Source organism: Dermochelys coriacea, chromosome 14 (genome assembly GCF_009764565.3).
Source record: "Dermochelys coriacea isolate rDerCor1 chromosome 14, rDerCor1.pri.v4, whole genome shotgun sequence".
In the NCBI taxonomy this organism is placed as follows: Eukaryota; Metazoa; Chordata; order Testudines; family Dermochelyidae; genus Dermochelys; species Dermochelys coriacea.
In genome coordinates this window covers 15,986,909-16,010,885 of record NC_050081.1, presented here as the reverse complement: position 1 = coordinate 16,010,885, position 23,977 = coordinate 15,986,909, and the positions used below count along the sequence as shown (strand labels likewise).

Below are 23,977 nucleotides of genomic sequence, written 5' to 3'. Positions count from 1 at the left end.
GCAAACATGGGATCAATTACAGACCCTGAGGCTGTGAAAAGGTGCCCAGGATCTGCTCTGATTGTTTCATTTACTAGGCAGGATCCCTGTGATTTAGAGAAACACATTCCAGACATAAAAAGGGCTGCTCCTCATTTTATTTAGAGTACAGAGAGTAAACAGATCTAAGAGAGTAGGGAGAAGGGGAGATTCAGGCATGATGCAAAACAGTACCACACAAAATGAAGAACTTGCCTGCCATGATCTGCCTCAACTTTTTGGATCACCCTTGTGGGGTGAGGGAAAGATGGGGTGGAGAGTTAGACAAAAAAAAGTTGTTATGAAAATGATTCATAGATACTAAGGTCAGAAGGGACCATTATGATCATCTAGTCCGACCTCCTGCACAATGCAGGCCACAGAATCTCACCCACCCACTCCTACGAAAAACCTCACCTATGTCTGAGCTATTGAAGTCCTCAAATCACGGTTTAAAGACTTCAAGGAGCAGAGAACCCTCCCTCAAGTCACCCATGCCCCATGCTACAGAGGAAGGCGAAAAACCTCCAGGGCCTCTTCCAATCTGCCCTGGAGGAAAATTCCTTCCCGACCCCAAATATGGCGATCAGCTAAACCCTGAGCATATGGACAAGATTCACCAGCCAGATACTACAGAAATTTCTTTCCTGGGTAATTCAGATCCCATCCATCTAATATCCCATCTCAGGGGATTCGTCCTATTTACCCTGAATATTTAAAGATCAATTAATTACCAAAATCCCATTATCCCATCATACCATCTCCTCCATAAACTTATTGAGTAGAATCTTAAAACCAGACAGATCTTTTGCCCCCACTGCTTCCCTTGGGAGGCTATTCCAAAACTTCACTCCTCTGATGGTTAGAAACCTTCGTCTAATTTCAAGTCTAAACTTCCTGGTGGCCAGTTTATACCCATTTGTTCTTGTGTCCACATTTGTACTGAGCTTAAATAATTCCTCTCCCTCTCCTGTATTTATCCCTCTGATATATTTATAGAGAGCAATCATATCTCCCCTCAACCTTCTTTTAGTTAGGCTAAACAAGCCAAGCTCCTTAAGTCTCCTTTCATAAGACAAGTTTTCCATTCCTCGGATCATCCTAGTAGCCCTTCTCTGTACCTGCTCCAGTTTGAATTCATCCTTTTTAAACATGGGAGACCAGAACTGCACACAGTATTCTAGGTGAGGTCTCACCAGTGCCTTGTATAATGGTACTAAAACCTCCTTATCCCTACTGGAAATGCCTCTCCTGATGCATCCCAAAAACGCATTAGCTTTTTTCACAGCCGTATCACATTGGCAGCTCATAGTCATCCTATGATCAACCAATAGTCCAAGGTCCTTCTCCTCTTCCATTACTTCTAATTGATGCGTCCCCAACTTATAACTAAAATTCTTGTTATTAATCCCTAAATGCATAACCTTACACTTCTCACTATTAAATTTCATCCTATTACTATTACTCCAGTTTACAAGGTCATCCAGATCCTCCTGTACAATATCCCGATCCTTCTCCGAATTGGCAATACCTCACAGCTTTGTATCATCTGCAAACTTTATTAGCACACTCCCACTTTTTGTGCCAAGGTCAGTAATAAAAAGATTAAATAAGACTGGTCCCAAAACCGATCCCTGAAGAACTCCACTGGTAACCTCCCTCCAACCTGACAGTTCGCCTTTCAGTAGGACCCGTTGCAGTCTCCCCTTTAACCAATTCCTCATCCACCTTTAGATGTTCATATTGATCCCCATCTTCTCCAATTTAACTAATAATTCCCCATGTGGCACGGTATTAAATGCCTTACTGAAATCTAGGTAAATTAGATCCATTGCATTTCCTTTATCTAAAAAATCTGTTATTTTTTCAAAAAAGGAGATCAGGTTGGTTTGGCACGATCTACCTTCTGTAAAACCATGTTGTATTTTGTCCCATTTACCATTGACTTCAATGTCCTTAACTAATTTCTCCTTCAAAATTTTTTCCAGGACCTTGCATACTACAGATATCAAACTAACTGGCCTGTAGTTACCCGGATCACTTTTTTTTTCCTTTCTTAAAAATAGGAACTATATTAGCAATTCTCCAATCATTCGGTACAACTCCTGAGTTTACAGATTCATTAAAAATTCTTGCTAATGGGCTTGCAATTTCAGGTGCCAATTCCTTTAATATTCTTGGATGAAGATTATCTTTTGATGAATGACTGACTGCTGAAGATGGTCACTGTAACCAGAATGAATAAAGAGGAGAAAGAGCAGCAGTAGAGCATAGAATTCCTCTCTTGTTTTACTTAATTGTTTTACTTAATTCATTTTCTCTCTTTAATCTGCCCACAGGGGGCCAAGGTCTAGTGAACAGGCAGGTGAGATATGGACACAAAGATCTTTTTGTACTGCTCTCCCTAAATAGTGCACCATGTGTATGTGGCAGTCACAACTGAACTGATCTCAGGCTTGTCTTTCTTTGTGTGCAATTGATGCTGTGTTATGTTAGTGCATCTACATGTGTTTGATAACAAGCCTACTAGACTACCCAGTGCATCTCTTCCTTGCTGACACTCATCTGAATGCAAAATGTGACATAAGCAGGACTCAGCAGTTAGAGTGGAGAGAGACGCACACATACAAACAGAATCAGTGCCCATTTTTTTTCCCACCCTTGCTGGGAGGATTCTTGCCAACATACCTGGCAATGCTGCAGCTAAGCCTCACTGAAGGTTTTTAATACATTTCAGGGACAGCCCCAATGTCTGCAACTCTGAATTTGGTGCAACACCAGTTAAAACTCCACATTTTTCTCCTTTATGCCTAGGTACAGTAGTAAAGAAACGCCTGTATTCCTGAATAACATTAGAGAGTACAAAACTAACCAAAACAGGTAGATAAATTAGAAGTGGAGATTGAAATTCTATCTATAACTTCCTCTGTTGAATTGTGGGGAAGGAAAGATTGGTGTAAATTATGGATGAAACTCAGAACAAGCTACATTCAGCCCAGAAGAAATCTGCTGTGCAGCATGTTTGCAGGTTACTAACACCTTTCATCCAAAGGTCTTAAAGGCCTTTACAAACACTAATAAAGTAAACTGCACAACCCCACTGGGTGGTATTATCATGCCCATCTTACACCTAGGTAAACTAGAGCATGAAGAGGTTAAGCAACTTGCCAAAAGGACCCAGAGAAACACAGTAGCAGGGTCATGCACAGAACCCAGGAGTTGTAACTCCGAGACCGAGCTGTACATCACACTCCATCCTCACTGCACATGAAGGGGTGGAAGAGGATCAATACTAAAAGAGGTTTAATTGGCACAGCTTTTCCAGTCTTGTGTCACAACCTGCATGAAAACTCCTTAATGAAAAGTTACTTGTGTTATTTGCTTAGGAAGCCAGGCCAGATATTCAGGTCTCTTGGCTAAATCTGCTATGTTTCTTTTTTTAAAATCAACTATCATTTATCCAGCTACATTCAGATTCTTTTACTTGCATTGTGGTCGCTTTAGCATGCATGCTAAGCACCATCATGTTTTACTGGGTGTGTGTTTTGGATGACATACTACTCATGCATTCAAATGATCCGTTATGGAGCATCACACAAAGCCTGGTTCACCAATGTGAACTTTAATATGGACGGCCCAGATCCATTCAGAGTGGCACAATGACAGCAGAAAATGGCAGAAGACAGATCCTCCAATTATGGGTCTTTGTGTAGTTTTCTGCCAAACGTACATTTTCATTTGGGGGGAAAAATGTAAGAATCCATCTTTCGTTTTTTTGAGAAGAACATCCTCAATCCTTTGCTGTTAGCTAAACATAGGCTGATGTCTGAAAATCACTTTAAAGATGAAGAGTTATATAGGCCCTAAGTGTTATTATTATTATTATTATATTATTACTGCTCTGTTAGCTCACCCTTGCCAAAAACTATTGTTAACCAAACAACAATAACAGCAAAGGTACAACTTCCCCTCCATTCACCTCCAAGAGAGAGGAATGAGATGGCTCATTTAAATACTATCACTATGAAGTCTACATCATACCCAGGTTACAGAACTAGGCAAAAGCCTCTGACCAAAATGTTCAAATACGAGTGCCTAAAGTTGGGTGTCTAATTCCTGGCCTGATTTTAAAAAGTGCTGAGAACCTGCAGGACCCACTGAAGTCAATGGGAACTGTGGACTCTCAGCACCTCTTGAAAATCAGACCAATTTTATTTATTAGATGCCTAAACAGGGATTTGGGTGCCTAATTTTGGGCACCTCCATTTGAATATTGTTGACTTTTCTTTACAGGGCTTTAGCATGGTTCAGTCGCATGGTTACTATGCAACTTGGCTGCACGCACACAAGCAACGCCACACTATGTCAGAGCACAGTGCCAGAACACAATGTGTTCGTAGTGCAGACTGGGCCTCACTCTCACACACTCATCTGGAGACAGGGCCCTTTTAAGTATCATATTTATATTCTCTCCCCCTTCCTCCTCAGGTTGGGCTCTTTGCCCATGTTTTCTCCAAAGCAGGGTCTCCCTTGGGCCTGGTCTCTGTTGGCAGGAGACTGGGGTTCTCTTGGCCTTCAGTCTTGGAGCTGCCCAGTTACTCCTTTTCTGCAGCACTTGCAATGGAGAATGAGCACGTGGCTTTTCTTTTGTTTTTAAACAACTGCTACAAGCTGCTGTACTTAGCAGGGAGATGTGGTGGAGTCACAGCCAGTCCTGAACTTTGATCCCAAAGACACATTACATAGATTTGCAATTCCCGGTTTCTTAAGCCATGCCCATGTTAAGCAAACACCAGAACTGTTTTTGAAAATGGTTTAAATCAATAGGGCTTAAATGCTGTCCATTCCACAACTAAATCATTTTAACTAAACCAAAGAGTGGTCAAGACTAGCCTCCTTGCAGGACGGAAACATGGCTCTTTCACCGAGCTGTAAAAAAATCATGTGGGCACAAATGGCATTAATGACTTCTAAATCATGTCATTTTTTCAGGACCTTGTCTAAGATGGTGATTTCAATTGTTTGTATTGTAACAGAAGTGCAACGCAGACAGTGCCTTTTACGCTTAATGCTAATTTCCTCAATGTAATGTAGACAGGGCCTAAATGTGGCCAGATTAAAGGCAGATTTTCTGGGCACCCCTGCTTTCAGTAATGTACAACTATATCTCAGTTTGCTAGAGACCAGCCCTTATGAAAAGATATCTGCAAATATGTCTTCTTCAAACCCTAACAAAAATCTACTTATTACGCTAGCAATAACATCAGCAACAGCAATTTACAGAACATCACTTTACAAAATAAAGATGAAGCCACCATCTCTGTCCTGGACACAGATGAGTCATCAGTTTCGGAAGGGAAAATGCAGAGAAAATACTGGTAACACCAAGGAAGGAAATTGATGGAAAAATTGGACCTGAAGGTGGAAAAGGTGGCACATGGCAGACAAGAAACAGGAGATTGTTCTAAGCTTAGGGAGCAGTATGATGAAGGCTTTAAACTGATAATGGAAAGAGACAAAGGGAGCTATTCAAGAGGATTGGGAGACACATAAAGAGGAAGAGGAATGACAGCTGAGTTGTAGGTCAGGATGAGATTATGTGGGGCAAGTGAGAAGGAGAAGTTATTTACCCCATGCAGTAACTGGTGTCTTTGAGATACTTGCCCCTGTGGATGCTCCACATTAAGATACATGCGTGCCTGCAAACTCTTGATGGGAATTTTTGGTCGGCAGTATTTGCAGGTCCATGCCTGCACCCTAGATATCCTTGTGCTCCAATATGAGGATATAAAGGGGACGGACTTGCCATCGCTCCAGTTCTTTCTCAGCCATGAATACCCAGCGAAAGGACTCTGAGGCAGAGGGGAAAGATGGCGGATACTGGAGCACCCACAGGGATACATTTCTCAAAGAAATCCAGTTACTGTACAAGGCAAGTAACCTCTCCTTCTTCTTTGAGTAGTGTCCCTATGGGTACTTCATGGCAGGAAATTCCCGAGCAGTACCTCAGCCACAGAGGAGGGTGCTGAGAAGGTGGATTCGGTTTGTAGAAAGCATTACTGAAAGCCACATCGGTTCTGGAAGCAGGCATGAGAGAGTAATGCTGGGAAAACATGTGCACTGAAGACCAGGTGGCTGCCCTGCAGATGTCTGAGATAGGTATGTTTTTCAATAGGGCTACAGAGGTAGATTGACCCCACATATACCTTTTGTGGATCCTTACACCAAATTTAGAGAATTGAGGACCCACCAAGGTACAGACCCACGCTTGGATAGACTGTGCTTGTTGGGGTTGTAGATGGTTCTCATCCAGGCTTGAAGACACCGAAAATGTGGTCTTGTTAAAGGTGTCACAAAGGTACAGGCTTTCATATGGGCCAGAAGTTGCAGGCAATCCCTTGCTGTGGTTTGCAGACTCTATTGTATTGTTGAAACGAGCCTCGGCTGGACATTGTGGCAAATATGTCCTTAGGTAAGTATGCTCTGGCAGTGGAGGAGTCCAGAGTGGCCCCAATGAAGTCCATTGAGTGGGTGCGAGGACAGACTTTTCCACACTGAGGCGGAGGTCCAGTGAATGGAACAGAGATTGCTGTCTGTATCTCAAGAAATGAGAGACCTTTCAGGAGCCAATCATCCATGTAGGAAAAATCATTATTCCCATCTGGTGAAGATGGGCTGTGATGGCTGAGAGAACTTTGGCAAAGACTCCTGGGGCAGTGGAGAGGCCGAAGGGTAGGATGCAATACTGGTAGTGGTCCTTGCGCACCAGGAAACATGGGATAAGTCTGTGTGAGGGGTGTATGGCTATATTAACATAAATGTTCTAAAGGTAGAGGGAACAAACCGATCTCCTAGATCCCAGGAGGGAATTATCACTGATAGGGTTACCATTCTGAAACACTGAGAGCTGACGAAGATGTTTGAAGTCCTGAGGTCAAGAATTAGTCTCCATCCCGTTTTTCCTCAGGACCAGGAAGTTCCAGGAATAAAACCCTTTCCAGATAAAGTCTGGTAGAACAGGTTTGATCTTATGTTAGGAGGCCTCATGAGACCACCATGAGAAGGGTCACTGAAGATGAATGGGACAGGTGAGTTGGGGAGCTGGAAGAAACTGAACTGTGTAGAACAGGCAGTAGAAATCACCTCCAGGATCCATCTGTTTGAGATGATGAGCTCCCAGAAAGGTAGAAAATGGGATTCCATAACAGTGGAGGGAGGGAAAGGGTCATAATTGTTGTTTTGAGGATGTTGCTGACTGGGACATCACTGTAGGGGATGGTCCTTTCTTAGTGAACCTGGACTTCTATTAGCCCCCAAGACAGTCTTGGGGGCTAGTAGTGGATGGGATGAGAGTGTTGAGCCATTTGTGATTTATTGTATTTTCTTTCTGCTGCAGGCATTTAGATACCCAGAGATCAGTGTCACCAGGGGGTCTTTAAGAGAATGGAGCAACCTGTCCATGGCATTGTTGAACAACTTGGGCCCCTCAATGGGAAGGTTCTTGACAGACTTTTGTGTCTCCTGGGGGAAGCTGGAGGAATTCACTCAAGAAGCTCAGTGCAAGACTACTGCTGTAGCCATGGAACATGCAGCTTTACTGGTGGCATCGAGCAAGGCCTGGAGAGACACCTTAGCAACTGTCTGGCCTGTTATGAGGCCTTGAAATTGTTCCCTCTGATCCTGAAGCAGGTTTCAATAAAAGATAAAAACTGAGTGGTTTCTAAAATCATATTTTGCCACAAGGCTTGGTTACTGGCTACTCTGAGCCACAAAGAGGCTGAGGAGTAGCTTTTATGGTCCAGAAGGTTCAGCCATTTCAACTCCTTGTCAAGATGGCTTTGAGCAGGTCTGATGTTGCCTGTTTCGTTTGTTAACAGCCATGACAACCAGAGAATTGGTTGTAGGTTGGGAGAAAAAAAAAATACCCTGAGCCTCTGGATGGGATATAGTATTTTTTGTCAGCCCATTTACATGTAGGCAATATGGTAGCCACATCATACAGCCTGGGGCCAGCAAAGCATTGTTGATGTGGAAGGTGATTTTGTCCTGAGGAGATGTACCTGAAGGATGTCCAACAGGGAACATTGGTGTTCCTGTATCTCCTCCTGATATTCATTCCTTAAGGTCTTGAAATGCCTTTAAACCATTGGCATAAGATGGTGGGGGAGGCATGACAGCCTCACGTGATGAAGAGGATTTGTGGGAAGGTGGTGTTTCTTCTTCCTCAGTTGGTTCTTGCTCCTCTGTAAGAGCCTCCTGTAGAGCGGGATCCAAGGGAGACGGTTATTGCTCCTGGTGTGTCCTTTTATGAGATATGACCATGTAGAACTGGTTGCCAAAAGGGGCCCCTGGGTTCCAATAAGCCCACTGTGGAGGAATGTAAGGGAAAGGGGCAGGACCCCATCGCTTTCTCAGACAGGGCTGCCAGCTGTATCTCCTGCCATGAGTTTCTTCCTTAGAGTGTACCCCAAGGGAGAGAGGTGGCATGGGAAGGTGGAGGAACCTTGTATAGACACGTCAGAATAGGATGGAGTGTCATTCTCAGTGACCGTCAGAGCAGCAAGTGGTGCTGCTACCAGTGACTGAGTTAGTTCTGGGGTCTGGAAACGGTCCTGTAACTGCATTGGTCTCAGAGGCTGATACTTGATTGGCTGATGAGATGGTACCAGAGGATGTCAGTACCAACGGGAAATTACTCTCGGTACCCTCAAAACGTTTGTGGGAGACTGGTGACTGTGTCAGTACTAGAGGACAAGTCACAGTTGAAGATGGTAGGGTCAGAGGGTAAATAGTGTTGTGACAAATGGGCCTACAAATTTACTCAAATTGGGAGCTCAACTGTAAAAAGTACGTAAAAATTCATACAATGTTAAAATAACCTTTAATAACAAATGTTGATGGGAAAAGGTATGAAAGGGAGACAGAATAACTGAATTAATCTAAATAAAAAGGCCGAATTGAGATGATTCAATGACTGTGTTGAAATTATGCTTGTAAAAAACAGGAGATGTAGAGACGGAAGTTAACAAGCCAAAACTGGTACGTCTGAAATTAAGCTGAATTGCTGGACAAAATAATGAGGAGTAGGCCATTCCACCCATCACTCCCTTTTTGGGTCCTTAAAAGAAAAAGAGTTTGTGGGGAAAGTATCAAAGAACAAAAAGAAGAACAGATGGAAAGAACCAACAGAGGCTACTGGCGCGAACTTCACCACCATGGCTGCTGTTGCCACCTCCAACTTTTCTAGTGGGCCTTCACCATCCTAATGATAATTTTACATGAGTGATTATAAAAATAAAATACCAAAAAATTAAGTGAAGAGACGCAGCAAGCTGTGTGTCTAGCTAATGGAAAATGCGATGCTCCATCTCAAGTCACAGTTCAGTAAGAAGTGAAACGGCAGCGGGTCCACCCTGCCTTATATTCTTGACCCAGAGCACATGGATATCTAGAGAGTAAATGGAGACTCATGAATGCTGCTCACAAAATTCTCCAACCAAGAGTGTGCAGGCTCATGCACATCCTGATGTGTAGCACTCCTAGGGACACTACTTGAAGACCAAGGAGCCTCAACTTAATGTGGAAACCAAGGAAGAGATTCCAGAAAGATGATATGGTTGGAGTAGTGGAAGAGGAAGAGGACTAACAGTGGTGTTTTAGACAGACTGGAGACGTGAAAGGTGACAATAGCAGAGATCAAGATGCAGTGATCAAGGTGACCAAGATGTGAACAACGATTTTAGCTGTGGAGAGCGAGAGAGGAAAAGATTAATTCTGGGATAGTTTACATCCGAAGAGAACCTAGATATGGAAGGAGGAAATAAAATGACATCAAGTTGCTATCCAATGGTAATAGAAAAGGAAAGAAGTGGAGAGGGACTTGAAGTAAAGAGGAGAAGCTAAATTTTTGACAGACTGAGTTTGCAATGGTAGCAGGACACCAAGGAGTTGATGTGAGATTGAATAGACTGACAGAGGTTGGGAGTGGAAGAGTAGATTTGGGAATCAAACATTGTGGCAACAGTGTGTTACTTTTGTTCCACATATGAAAGAATCAATCCAAACTAAGTCAGGCAATTGCTCTCCACCACCCAACACTCCCTTCTTACCTGGCATTTGAAGCTCTTCAGATACTCAGCCCCCTGATCCTCCCGCTCAAAGCCTGGTGCTTTCTTGTAGCTGCTGGCTGCTGTTACTGAGTCTGTGGGAAAACCAATGCTCTCCAAGCTGTGTTGTTTCCCAATGGCACCAGGAGGGGACCCACATATATTAGATGGACTTCCGAGGCTGCTGTTCCTACAAAGAATCTAACGGGAGAAGAAAACATAAGGGTCATAAAAAAGGAGAGTTCAAACAGTCAGCAGCACTGAGTCAAATGATTCCTAAGGACACTGATTCTCTTACTTCCTTGTTTGTGCATTAGCTTTATTGATGGTCAGTAGGATAGATAGATCTAGACAGCCAGTAGGGGGAGCACAAAATACTGTTTGTGTGCAAATCTCACAAATATAGTGTCTCTTTGTTGTAATTTCTCAGCAACAGAGAGGTGGATTTAGCACAATGATTTGTACCCTGAGGCTCTAGAGACACTTCAACCTCTCTGCAGCCTCACATGCAACTCATGGAGTTCACAGGCCTGATCAAAGCTCTTCTCATTTCCTTAAGCTACAGAGTGACTCAGGTTAGAATCCTGCCTCCACTTTGAGGATGAACAGTATTTTAACCCTGTTAGACAGTAGTAAAAACACCTGAGCCTGCCGGAGCAGCATATACGCTACAGCATCTACCAGTGGAGCTGCACCCGCTGGTCTGAAAATCCTAGTGTAGACAAGGCCAAAGTATCGACAACCAGTTTTAAAACAGGGCTCCGCAACAGGTTCTCTCCTTTGGGCCACAACTATGCATCATGCATTTAAACAGGATTACTTTTGCAACTTAGAACTATGTTTGCACATGCTTGTTGCTCCCAAAGTTTAAAATGCTGCATAGAGAGGGCTGGAGATCCAAAGAGGGAGTGCTGGGAGCGTCCTACAATCGTTTGATTTTTTACACAGGCTGTCTGCTGTTCTAATCCCCTGCAGTCACTACTTACTGTGGTGGAGGTGGGGCTAGTTGGCAGAGTTCCTGGTTTATTCCACACCTACAATACAAATATAAAACAGAACACACCATGTGAGGTTGGTTACTTCACTGAGTATTTTCCTTTGATTAATTACTCATGTAAAATTATCATCAGCAAAGCTATATTTGTTTGCAGGCTACAGGTGAGTTGCATTATATGCGCATTTAACTTATGCAAATTAAACTATACGCGCTTGGGCAGAGGTCAATCTAAGGTACGCCACTTCAGCTATGTGAATAACGGAGCTGAAGTCGACGTACTTAGATCTACTCACCACCGTGTCGTCACTACGGTGAGTTGACTGTTGCTGCTCCCCCGCTGACTCTGCCTACGCCTCTCACGGCGGTGGAGTACAGGAATCGACAGGAGAGTGCTTGAGGATCGATTTATCGCATCTAGACCAGACGCGATAAATCGATCCCTGCTGGATCGATCGCAGCTCACCGATCCAGCGGGTAGTATAGACAGCCTCTATGCGCTGTTGAAACCTCCTGCCGAAGAGGGACAGCCTTCTGATGAGAAGGAATTCAAAGCCAGCCAAGGTTGGCTTAACAGTTTTAGGAACCGCTTCAACCTCAAAAACGTGCAGACTACTGGTGAAGCTCCATCTGCCAATGAAGAGGCAGCAAAAGCCTACCCCGAACAATTAAAGAAAATCACAGAAGAAAAGGTCTATCTTCCGAAACAAGTTTTTAATGCTGACGAGACTGGGCTCATCTGGAAAAAAATGCCCAACTGCACTTACACTTTGAAATCAGAAAGACAAGCCCCTGGCTTCAAAGCAGCTAAAGATCGTGTGACTCTGTTGTTTTGTGGCAATTTGGCTGGGCATTTAATAAAGCCGGGCTTGCTCTACAGGGCTGCAAATCCCTGTGCCCTAAAAGGCAAGAACAAAAATCTCCTGCCTGTGTTCTGGCAATCAAGTAAAAAGGCTTGGGTGACAGCAGCATTATTTCTGGATTGGTTCCACAAGTGTTTCATTCCGGAGGTCAAGCGGTACCTCGAAGAAAAAGGATGTGACTTTAAAGTGTTGCTGATCATAGACAATGCTCCAGGCCACTCTACGGGACTCCGGTTTGCAATTTAAGGGATTTTCAAGGGTAATTTTGACTATACGCGATTTTCGCTTTACGTGCTGACTTTAGAACCTAAGCCTCGCGTAAGATGCGACTCCACTGTACATGCAGCTGCCCTGATGACTGAGGAAATGACAAAAAGACCATGTGTTTCCTTTTTTGGTATGTGTTCATGGATTAGGTAGGGTTCAATTTTAAAGACTGAAGAGCTCCAGAAAGAGAATAGACCTCAGTGATCATCAGATGGACATTCAGTTTCCCTGTGGCTTGCCCAGCATTCAGATGGCACTTTCACAGAAAATAAAAGAATGTCTGTACTTTATTCCACAGTGGTATTTACTAAGAGAAAAGAAATTAGTTCAACTCATCTAAACCAGTTTAGAATTTGCAATCATGATTTAAGACCATGCCATTCTAGCTCTTCAAAATCTTCATCAACAGTTTGGGAATGCTGCAAGCTCCAAAGTGGCTCAATACAAATAGGCAAAGATAAAAAATCAGGAAAAAATCAGAAAGAAAAGAAGATGCCTTGCACCCCATTCACTCCTGTGTCTGTATGTTGTCCACTTTGATTGTAAGCTTTTCTTGACAGGGACTTTTTGTCCTGTATATACAGCTAATGTACTTAGCACACTTTGGGGAACTATATAAACCAGTAAATGTAGCAGGGATTGGACACCCCTTGGTAAATCCAAATATTCCAAATGCAAGACACACTGTGCACAGGCTAAACCTCTTTGAGATTTCATGGATAAGCAAACTAAGCTGCAGTTTTGTACTCTAGATTATACTGGCTCATGGCTTGTACATAGAAACAGAAGCCCTACATTTATCTCCAATCAGAAAGGAGTTAGATGCTGCTGCAATCCACTCTCCACTCTCCTGAAAAATACCTTAACCCAGAGCTAAAAAGGAAATTTTTCAGAGAATGAAAAGCAGAGCAGTGCTATAGGCATGGAGAGGGTTTCTAGGAGTAAGGCGAAAACCTGTGTCCCACCCCAAATAAGCTCTTTGTGGGAAGTACTGAGCTAGAGCCAACAAAATTCAAATCCTTTGGGAAATTTTCCTTCTCTGGAAGACAGTGGTAGGTTCAGGGAAATGCAGGTTCGCAACATGTGGACAAATGCTTCCCAGCAGGGTCACATACATTGCTCAGGTCCGGGGCATGTGGACTGGAAGGGCTCACTGGAACAGAATCACCAGCAGCTGACGGCATATACATCACAGGGCCTGTTTGCGTTGGGCTGGATACAGCTGAAGATGGCTGTAAATCTTCATTGAGTGGAGGCTCTGCGAGAAATAAAAGGGCATGCAACATCACTCAAAGCTACATGAATGGCCAGGGATCACAAGATGCTTTGGAAGAACAGCAGCTACATACATCTCCTACTGCTAGTTCTCCACAGGGAATGTTTCAGGGATGCTTATTTTGAATCAGTATAGAAGCAACAAGAAATCCTATCAGGCAAAATGGGCATTTCTTATCTTCTATTATTACTCTTTCTCCAGTTCTGCAATCTGCTGGCCTCTAGCTCAGTAATACCTCTTCCTCCAATAGTATTTTTACTAAGTGAATTACATGCTACACATTCAGGATATCCTGAACTAACTAGGGGTTTTGGTCATGCTATGCACACAGGTGATTGATTTGTTAAGATTAGCTAAGGGAGATAGATACATTTCCATAAGTCCTCAACACCCACCATTACAGAAAATGGTAATGTGTGTACAAGGCTATGGAATTGCCCCCTTCCCTTTAAACATCGTAAATACCCAGGAAAACGGTTCAGGGTTTCGCTGCACTGATTTAAAACATTATACACCCCTTGGCAACAAATGGCTATCACTCGTGAAATACATCAGGATCATTTCCAAGAGATTTAGATGTTCTTGGATATGATCTTATATTCCTTTTTATAGGGGCTTCCATCTGTGGATCTCAAAGCACTTCACTTATAGTAATGAATTAAGCCTCATTACACTTCTGTCAAGACAAAATTATTATTTTCACTTTTAAATGGGCAAATCAGGGCACAAAGAGATTTGCTCAAGGTCATGCAGTGAATCAGTCTCAGAGCAAGGATTAGAGCCCAATTCTAGTGGCTCACAACCACTCTGCTCCGACTACCAAAAATTCAGCATTACAACTTGAGTGCAGAATCCAATAGGAACAATGGGATGTGAAAGAGCTAGCCCTCATTTATAAATGCAAGTATCGAGTAATAACCAAATTTATCAACCAGAATTATGACAAGGAAACTGAAAGGGAACGGAATTCAAGTTTTCTATCTGTTATGCATGAAAGTGCCTTCCAGTATGGAAGTCCCAAATTCAAACAGACATTTGTAACTAGCAATTCTAGTCATTTGGCTCTACTCTATTACATCCAGAGAAATATGAAGAACAAGCCAACAACAGACTCCCTGCTCTCTTTTAAAGGGGCATTGTCAGGAAGTATAGAGGTTTTCTAGAAAACAGTTTACAAAATTTACTAGTGCAGTTTTAAAAAAATATTAATAACAACGGCTCTTATCTGGATTTAAACACTCTTGTGAAGTATTTGTGATTCAAATGTTGGAGCATCATTTAATACTGTATAAGAGAATTAGTAAGAGAATCTGCCTAATAACGTTCCTTAGTATTTATATAGCACTTTTAATCCTCAAAGCATATTACCAACCATTAATTAATCCTCATACTAAAATACTGTTATTACTTTATATGTAGAGAAACATACAGAGAAAGTTGAAGTGTGCAGGAGGTCACTGTAGATCAGGGGTTCCCAAACTTGGTTTGCGGCTTGTTCAGGATAAGCCCCTGGCGGGCTGCAAGACACTTTGTTTACCTGAGCATCCACCGGTACGGCCGCTCGCAGCTCCCAGTGGTCGCGGTTTGCTGTTCCCAGCCAATGGAAGCTGCGGGAAGCGGTGGCCTGGCTGGGAATGGCGAACCGTGGCCACTGGGAGCTGCGAGCAGCTGTACCTGCGAATGCATAGATAAATAAAGTGTCTCGCGGCCCGCCAGGGGCTTATCCTGAACAAGCTGTGAACCAAGTTTGGGAACCCCTGCTCTAGATGATCATGATGGTCCCTTTTGGCTTTAAAGTCTATGACTTGTCCAAAACTGCAGAGGGAGTCAGTGTTTGGAGTTGGGATTAGAACTCAGGTGATTCTGGCTACCAATTATAGGGGGCAAAACTAGACTAGAAACAAATCTATTTTTACTGTCTAATCTCAATTAAGATATAAAATGTAAATTAAAAACACAAATGGTAAAAATAAATTTGATTTTTAAATGTTAATAATCTCATGTGAGAAATTACATTCTAAGATTTTTAAGAACTCATATGCTTTGAACTTGACTGTGTCCCAGTTTAACCATATGAAGAAGAAAGGCAGTATTCTCTCTATATTATAGTCCTTATAATTCTGAGGATATGGAGAGCTGAGCTAGTGAGATACAAGAGTGGGAAAGATGCTTCAAAAGTGAAGGCATGGTTGTAGCCCTACAAAAATATCTATTGCCTTCAGCTATGCTCACACCTCCTACTAGCATCATGACTTTAAATGAGCTACCAAATAAAGCTCTCCCCTTTGTGGTTCTATCTACTCTGGCCTGGAGCACCAAACTAAAGACATTTATGGCTAAAGCATCACTGAAAGATGAGAGAAGTAGCTAACATACGTTCTACATGTGCAAAGGCACAGAAGGGTCCCCGAGGACAGCTGCCAGACTGCTGCATGTCGTTGCACTTCGTGGATTTGTAGATCTGAGAAGAAAAAACAAAACAAAACACAACACAAAGAGACGTAGTAAGAAAAGACTGAGCATAGCAGCTCAGGCAGAGAAATGCCCAAAATATAGATTCAATAGTGAGACAGACACACAGACTACAGTCACAGACACAAACAAAGATCTCAGAGTATCCATTTCAACACTTTGCTTTAAAGAAAGAAAAGCCACTGGAGTTCTGGTAAAGTCAACAATTGTCCCATCACAGCTACGGTCACCTAAGGGTTAGCATTTACCATCAGTCCCCAATGACTTCAGTTGGAGCTCTGGGTGTGGAACAATAGTAAATTATAGTGTTAGGAGAATAACCGATAAATGACAGGCTATAAAACTGATCCCGTTTACTAAGAAAATGATCAATAACTGACAATCGTTATCAGAAATGGGTCCTTCCTTCCTCTGATGGGGAAAATGACATTGCTAGTGTAGGCCAGACAAAACCACTTTCAACACCATAACGTGAAGTGTGACTGACATGCTTTCTGTAATTCTGGAAAAGCTTTGGGCCAGTCTGCACTAATAGTTAAGCCATTTTCAGAATTGGTTCACGGGGACCTGTTTTGACAACAACTATCAATTACAAATCACTTTCATAGTAGATAAACCCTATTAGTTCACCTGTGAACCCATTCAACAAATCTACAATACACACAGACAAACTGTGCACCTACCCTCTCCTTCTCCCTCATACACACTCTTTTCCCCTCCTTAGAATCATAGAATATCAGAGTTCGAAGGGACCTCAGGAGGTCATCTAGTCCAACCCCCTGCTCAAAGCAGGACCAATCCCCAATTTTTGCCCCAGATCCCTAAATAGCCCCCTCAAGGACTGAACTCACAACCCTGGGATTAGCAGGCCAATGCTCAAACCACTGAGCTATCCCTCCCCCCTAACTTTACCTTCCCCCCCCATTGTCTTTTTTCTGACTAAAAGGGACCTTTGTCAAGTAGCTGTGGTCCAAGCTCACCTCAAATGCGCTGCTTCTGCATCCAAGGACCATGTTGCAAGCAGCTCACCATTCCCTGCCTGTTTGCTGGGCCCTTGCTGCCTATCAACACCTGTAACCCTGGAATTCTCCCTCTCAAGTAGCAAGATGTCAAATGGGAAGGTCAGGTTATCATACCTCTGGGTGAAACTGCTGCTCTGTGCGAGTGTGGCAGTACTGGCATGTGTCCCCATTCTCACACTTACTGGGGTCTCCCCACTCGTCTCCATGTTTCACACTGGGGCATGGTGAAGATCTGTATAAAGAAGGGGTAGTGGAATGTATCAAACAGTCAAACATGTATTGGCCACTCTCAGCTCTACCTTCTGGCACCTCAACATCCCAAACTGGGAGCCAGGCTCCACTGCTCCCTTCCATTGTACACACGCTGCTCTCCCAGATTCTTCTCCTGCACTCACTTCTTGGTGCCTATGCAGCTTCCTCCCTGCTACCTCTGCAGCTTCTATGGCTTGTAAAGATCGCCCAGTTAAAGAGATTTTTTTTTCACCATCTCAGACTAAATGCTGACTTGAACCAAAACAGTTTAACTGTATTAGTAGGTGATATGATAGTGTCAAAGATGCTGGATCTGTTTTCTGTTTCAGAACTGGGTCTTCATATAATGTTAATAAGTTAATTGGCTAATCCCAAAACATATAGCACTGTAGGCCAGTCAGTTTCCAGGGTTACATTGTGGCCCTGCAGAAGACTGGCTGTGTGGGATCACTAGCGAAAAGGCAGGCCTGTTCCTTTTCTCTCCGCTGGGAACTTTTTCTGTTTCCTCGGTCTGCACTCTTGATGTGCCCCACTCCCCCTGCTCTATATGGTCTTCCCTCAGTAAACTGCAGGGGAGGCCCATCGCAGCAGCAGCAGGGACTGAGCAGACAGCCACATCAGTTGAGGGAGGATGGCTGGCAGCACAGAAGTGGGAGGAATACTGATGCTCTCCATGCACTGGTAGGGGACCCTCAACTCTTCCAATACTTGCTAATAAGGCACAAACATGGGACAGAAAGATGGGAGGGGGCACCTGTTGGAGATAGGAGGAAGAGTCCCTGGCTGGCACCCGAGGACTCTCATGGTGTGTATGTTTGTCTTTGAGGTGATGGGTTAATGCTCCTTTGATTTTATGGGGTTTTATAATTGATTGGAAAAATCTGTGACAAAAATGTGAGGATGAAAATGAGACTGTTCATGATTTGCCCACCATGTTTTTCAGCCAGTTTTGATGTTTTTAAGAGGGACTGAAGAAAAGCCCCCAAGGCCATAATAAAAATTCTTTTGTGCTCTTGGAAATCAGAGCCACTAAGATGGACAAACTGTATTCACGAAGACACATCAATGATAACAGGAGACAGGAAAATGATGTGAACACCTGTAACCTAAGTTGTAGGACTCTTTAACAGTCAAAGGAGGAGTGCAAAGCACGGAGCACTGGTGATCTCCCCAAACCCCTTTCAATCTCAATCATCAGACACCTGAGATGGCCTGATAATTCTGAAACATTTACCTGCTCTCAGTTAAGCCCATAAAAACATGACCTATATGCAGCGTGTGGTTTTGTTTACAAATGGGACTAAATTCCCCTTTTAGTTTTTTTCACCCTGCATCACTTTTTGAAATGAGTTTTTTGTTTAATTCATTATGATTATCATGGAGAAGCCAGATGCAGGTTCTGTCCACAATGAGTAGATCAGAGCTGTAACATGATTTGGTAACACAGTTATTTGTTTATTATAGGCATTCATTATTAACTCTAGTTATAAGGCAAATCCCCAGGCCTGGGGACTAGCATGTTAACCCACCCCTTCAGCACAGCACAACTGTCAAAACAGGCTTCAAGGAAGGGCTAACAGTATAAAATTAAGCAAATCCAAAGTCCTTGGGGACCTCCGCCAACCCTGAACTCCTAAGCTGGAAAACGAAAGGCCCAGGATGAGGGTACCTGTATTTGTGTTTTCTTGGACTCCTTCTTCTATCTTTGCTGTTGTGGTAGTAGGGACAGGCATAACCCTGGCGACAGAGACGAGGGGGTTTCTTGCATTGCTCTGTCTTGTAGTTTCCCAACACATATGTTGTGTCTGTGAAGGAAGATCCCACAGGTTACTTGGAGATGGCAGGTGCTTTGCTTACTATGCAAAAGCCCTTGATAGGAGCGGGCACTCCAAGCATACTGGATTGCCCCCCTTGCAAGACCCTAACGGACTCACCTTGCCACCTTGGCTCCTCACTGAGTATTTTCTCTATCATAGCATGGCTAGCAGCGACTGCAGATTGACCCTCTATGCCACCCTCTGATGTGGTCTGACCATTCTGCAAAGCCTCCATAGCCTGAAGCTCCCTTCGGGAATAGAGTTAAATGAACAATAGGCAGACAGAGCAGATGAAGAGACAGATATGTGTGTCTACAATTTTGTCAGACAGCAACTGCTACAGCACTTCGAAGTAGTTGTATGTTCATGATGTCTACTGGCTTTTGCCATAACATACATAGAAACAAGTGATCAAACACTGGCAGTTCATTCCCTGGGAATTTCAGCCTCAGAAGTTTGAATCCCCTGCAGGGTTCTAAGGCAGGGTGCCACTAGCCTCATGCTTTCCCCTTTTTGGGGAATCTCTTTGAAGAGGTTTTTGTGTTTTGCCTTGCTAGGGAGGGAAATATTGCCATCACTCTGATACTTAGCAGTATTTTGTTACATTTGTGTATATTCTTTGATCAGCTGACCTTCCATTCAGGTCCAGTGATCACCCCTCCATGCACTGCCCCAATGTGAAACTCCATCCTCTGTTACCTGATGTCGTAAACAGGAGAGCGTAGGTCATGAGGCCCATGAGCAAAGGCGCAATGGAGGCCGTTCTTTGTGCAATTTCCTTTGGAGTCAGTCTCATGGATGCAGATTCCAGTTTTGTAGTAGCGCAGATGATATCTCCTCTCCGTGTCACCAGTAGTTCTATGCAAGAATGGACACCTGAGGCATAGGGGAAGAGAACCAAATTCTGGTCACGCTCTTGTTGCCAGGGTGGACTCACCAGTATGAAAGGATATGCTGATGATGAAGACTGCTGCTGTTGTCAATTTTACTAACCCTGCCCCTCTCTTTTATCATGCCTTGCAGCATTCTTTAAATCCTAAATCTGCCACTGCATACTAGAAAACAGCTTCTCTCACAGACAAACAACTGGATCCTTAAGCCTTCAGAGGCTCATTATTCTATAGATCAATGAGCATCAGGGATCCAGAAAAGAGCAAGAACACTCTCAAGGCTTTACTGGAGTATTAGCGATGTATGAGGGACATCACATGGCACACACATTTCCTGTGCAGCTCTCCTTTCATTTAGGTTCTTAGCTGTTACTGTTTCCTGCCAATATACTGCTACAGGGCCCGTGGGCTGGGCCAGTCCATCAAGAGCTAGACTTACCCCTCACAGGAGAGCATGGGGCAAGGGAGGAAATACAGAACACTATCATTTTAGCTAACACTTTATTTTTTTCTTCCTACTGCATCTTAGTCATACCCAAAGTGGGGAAAAAATCCACAAACCTGTCACTAAGAAATGTAAAAGAACTAGAAAAATAAGTGAAGTTGATGTACTTGTGGGACCTATCCAAAGATACGGACCAACCAACAGCAGTAAGATGGTTTCATTCACAACTAACCTGGGCCAAATATGAACCAGTGATCTGGAAGTCAAAGACTCCATATCCTATTATTTGCCCATCCAGCACCCCACTAATGAGAGATAATCTGAATAGAAACTGACACCACAGGTCTGGTGGATTGTTTCATTCTCTTCCACCTACCTTATCTTTTATTCAATTAGCAGAATTTGCCACTTTCCAGATATGTCTAACCTTTTTTGTTTATATTGGCACCATGAAACGTAACTGAAATTGCATCAGTCTATATTTTGACCACAGTCAAGATATGCTGTTATTCCTCTACAGATAATCTTGTCTCTGATTCTATATTCTCCATGTTCACACCTGCATGGCTGAGGCCTGCCTTAGCACACTGCAGCAATAATCTTCTAAAGTATCTCTCTATTCCAATAGAACCTACCAAACAACTGATGAGGAAAAACATGGCATTCTACAGTGTTTCTCCATCTTGTGTACTTCCCATGGCTTTAGTGAAGTACTACTGGTCACTAGGCATTAGTAAAGAGTAATTAAATTATATAATTTTAGAAGTTGAGGCTGGATGGTTCAGGGCACAGGTAAGAGGACACAGAGCTTTTCACCATTGGGCCATCAGTTCAATTCCAGCTGATAGTTCCCATGAGCTAATTTGATGTTTGCATGGTGGCCATTCAGTCCAGTTCTTATCAAAACTCTGCTGAAGATGCAAGGACTGAACACGTAATGGAGACTGAACTTCCCTCTCAACCCTAAAAGTAGTAGCTTTAGGATTGAAATACAGAGGTTGCTACTGCAGCTTTTATATCTGTTCTTATGTTACTCTGAATGATCTTAAGTTTAAAAAGCTGTTTTGCTGAAGTGTCTTGTCTCTATAAACACTGGTTGGAATCAACACCTGGACTGATCCCAAGAGCTGACTGGCAGAAAGTAGGAATGAGCAGACTTTACTTACTCATCTCCTTCTGGGCAGATTCCTGTGGTTTCATCATATTTGGTACAGTAAATGTCAGGGCTGTAGTTAAAGGTGCCATCCCGACGGCGGATAGATCTGCGACGACGCTGGTTGACAAAGTGCCAGTGGAAGCAAGTATAGGGCCGGTGCTGAGTGCATTTGTGCTGCACGAAAAGGGGGCACTGCTCAGTGCGGAACTCCTTCAGGTAACTGCAGGCAGAAATCAAGGAGAAGGAGGTTAGAACAAGGAGATTCATCAGAGCCCACGTCAACTCACTCAGCCGAGGCCATGCCAAACTACACAGTATCCATCATAGAGATGCAGGCTGTCTTTCCCACACCCTCCCCCATTTTAATTCTCAATAAAAGATTGGAAGCGGCTGGTTTTCTGTAGCAGGGAGACATTAGTTTCCAGGCCGCTCAACTCAAACTTGGAATTCAAACATCAGCACTAAAAGCAGCTGCAATCAACAAAGAATTTCCTATTATATTTTTAAATATCATTTAAAAGAGGGCTGTCTGAATGCTTAGTGAACTAGTTAAATATTTAGTAAGCAAGCAGTATTTTTAGATACAGCTCTATCTAATTCCACCCCTAACTCTGAAAGGTGTGAGTGGGAAGAGATTTTTCTTCCCTTAAAAAGATACAGTCAGGTTAAAAATCACGTTAAATGAACACACCGTAAAGACAGGTTTAATGCCTCAGATTATTACAACTGAAAGAGTTTTTAAAAACAGATGTATTTTTCTCCATTTGTCCTGACTGGTTACTTTTTGCTTTTTCCTAAAGCTTGGACAGTGAAAATAAAACTAGTCAGTTTCACTATCCGGGTCTTTTGCATTAAGGAATCAATCCTGGCAGCTGCTGAGCACTAAGGTTGCCACCCCTCCAGGATTGTCCGGGAGTCTCCAGGAATTAAAGATTAATCTTTAATTAAAGATTATGTCATGTGATGAAACCTCCAGGAATACATCTAACCAAAACTGGTAACCCTAGCGAGCAGCCTCAACTCACTTTGAAGTCTAACGGAGTTGAAGGCGCTCAGCATCACACATGACTACTCTGCACTTAGCAGGATCAAGCCCTTGCTAAGAAAATGTTGCAGTATTTGGACTGTAAAAAACCCGGATGATATTTAAATTATTTTTTTAAACAGTATAAACATTAATTTTACAGGAGCTTTTAGGGCTGTTTTGTTGGATTTTTCTTCCTTTTAAGACCTACATATTTTTAAGGCCAAAACAACCTAACAGTGTCCTTTAAAATTTGTATGTCTTCTCTATCTTCAGAACTAAAGAGGTCTTGAGCCACTGTTGGAGACACAGCAACAACTGAATCTCAAAAACAGCCAGCAGAGGTTTAAAAAATGGTTTACATACCTGAATGAGACCTAATGTGGGGTTCTTACACCTTCCTGTAAAGCATGTGGTGCTGGCCACTGTCAGAGACAGGATACTGGGATAGACATCCCTTGAGCCTGACCCAATAGGGCAATTCTTATGTGCCTAATAAATTTAGCACAGCTACTGAGTTTTGACTAATGTGGTATTTTGTAATAATCTGTATCCAGAGCCCAGTCAGATCACTGTGTCCAAGTAAACCATTATTGATTGTGAGGTTTATTCACATATACACTATAAAGGCAGGAAAATAAAAAGTATTGAACTTTGTCAAGGGCTCACTCCCCTCTTAAATTATTATTGTCTTTTTAATGTTGATTTTAAATAAACAGAAATGCATCACATGCTTAAAGATGCAGAAAATAATCTCAGGCTGTGTCTGTACAAGTAGAAACGTGTGTTTTTAAAATCATTAAAATACGGTGGCTAACACATTTCAAAAATAGCCTTTTCCCCAGCAAGGACAGGGCCTCAGAAATGCATAACATATTCCAAGCCTTTTCACTTTCAGAGGCCAGAATCCGGCTGGCAAGGAGTTTTCTGCAGGATGATTTTGCAATGGAGAAAGGTAAAAGGCTTTCCCAACCATTCACTTCCAAATCTTTTGGCCCTATACACATTTAAGACCTAATTTTCAGAGGTGCTGAGCACCCACATATTCCATTGCCTTCTATTACAGTTGTGGGTGCTCAATACTTCTGAAAATTGGGCTCTAGGGCTTTCTATTATGTCCCAAACCATTTTTAAACACCCTTGCAAGCTAGTGTTGCTGTAACACCGAACAGAGTTATAAATATAGACATCATATAGTTATAAAGCAAGTCAAAAGAATTTTCTGAACCTGTGCTATGGACTAGAATTTGTTTAATACGACTTCTGTTTTTAAAAAGGCCTGCTCCTCTGAGAAGAGATCCATGCCTCAACCAGGTTTGTGACAACTGTGTTGAAAAACAATTGCCTAGAAAGGCTGTGCCATGCTTGAAAGATT

At 42.9% G+C, this 23,977-nt stretch overlaps 1 protein-coding gene across 4 annotated transcripts in view; it reads right to left on the bottom strand.

The window, feature by feature from the left end:
* The window catches only part of UNK (unk zinc finger), a 67,557-nt gene that overhangs the window by 16,880 nt on the left and 26,700 nt on the right, over positions 1 to 23,977 (bottom strand). For all 4 annotated transcript variants that reach the window (XM_043497362.1, XM_038371821.2, XM_038371822.2 and 1 more), the window contains 9 exons: positions 21,589 to 21,798; positions 19,787 to 19,963; positions 19,205 to 19,335; positions 18,940 to 19,075; positions 17,133 to 17,250; positions 15,901 to 15,985; positions 13,364 to 13,506; positions 11,111 to 11,158; positions 10,128 to 10,325 (listed from right to left, as the gene is read on the bottom strand). In XM_043497362.1, the coding sequence (XP_043353297.1) occupies positions 10,128 to 10,325; positions 11,111 to 11,158; positions 13,364 to 13,506; positions 15,901 to 15,985; positions 17,133 to 17,250; positions 18,940 to 19,075; positions 19,205 to 19,335; positions 19,787 to 19,963; positions 21,589 to 21,798 (1,246 nt within the window). The remainder of the gene's footprint in view (positions 1 to 10,127; positions 10,326 to 11,110; positions 11,159 to 13,363; positions 13,507 to 15,900; positions 15,986 to 17,132; positions 17,251 to 18,939; positions 19,076 to 19,204; positions 19,336 to 19,786; positions 19,964 to 21,588; positions 21,799 to 23,977) is intronic.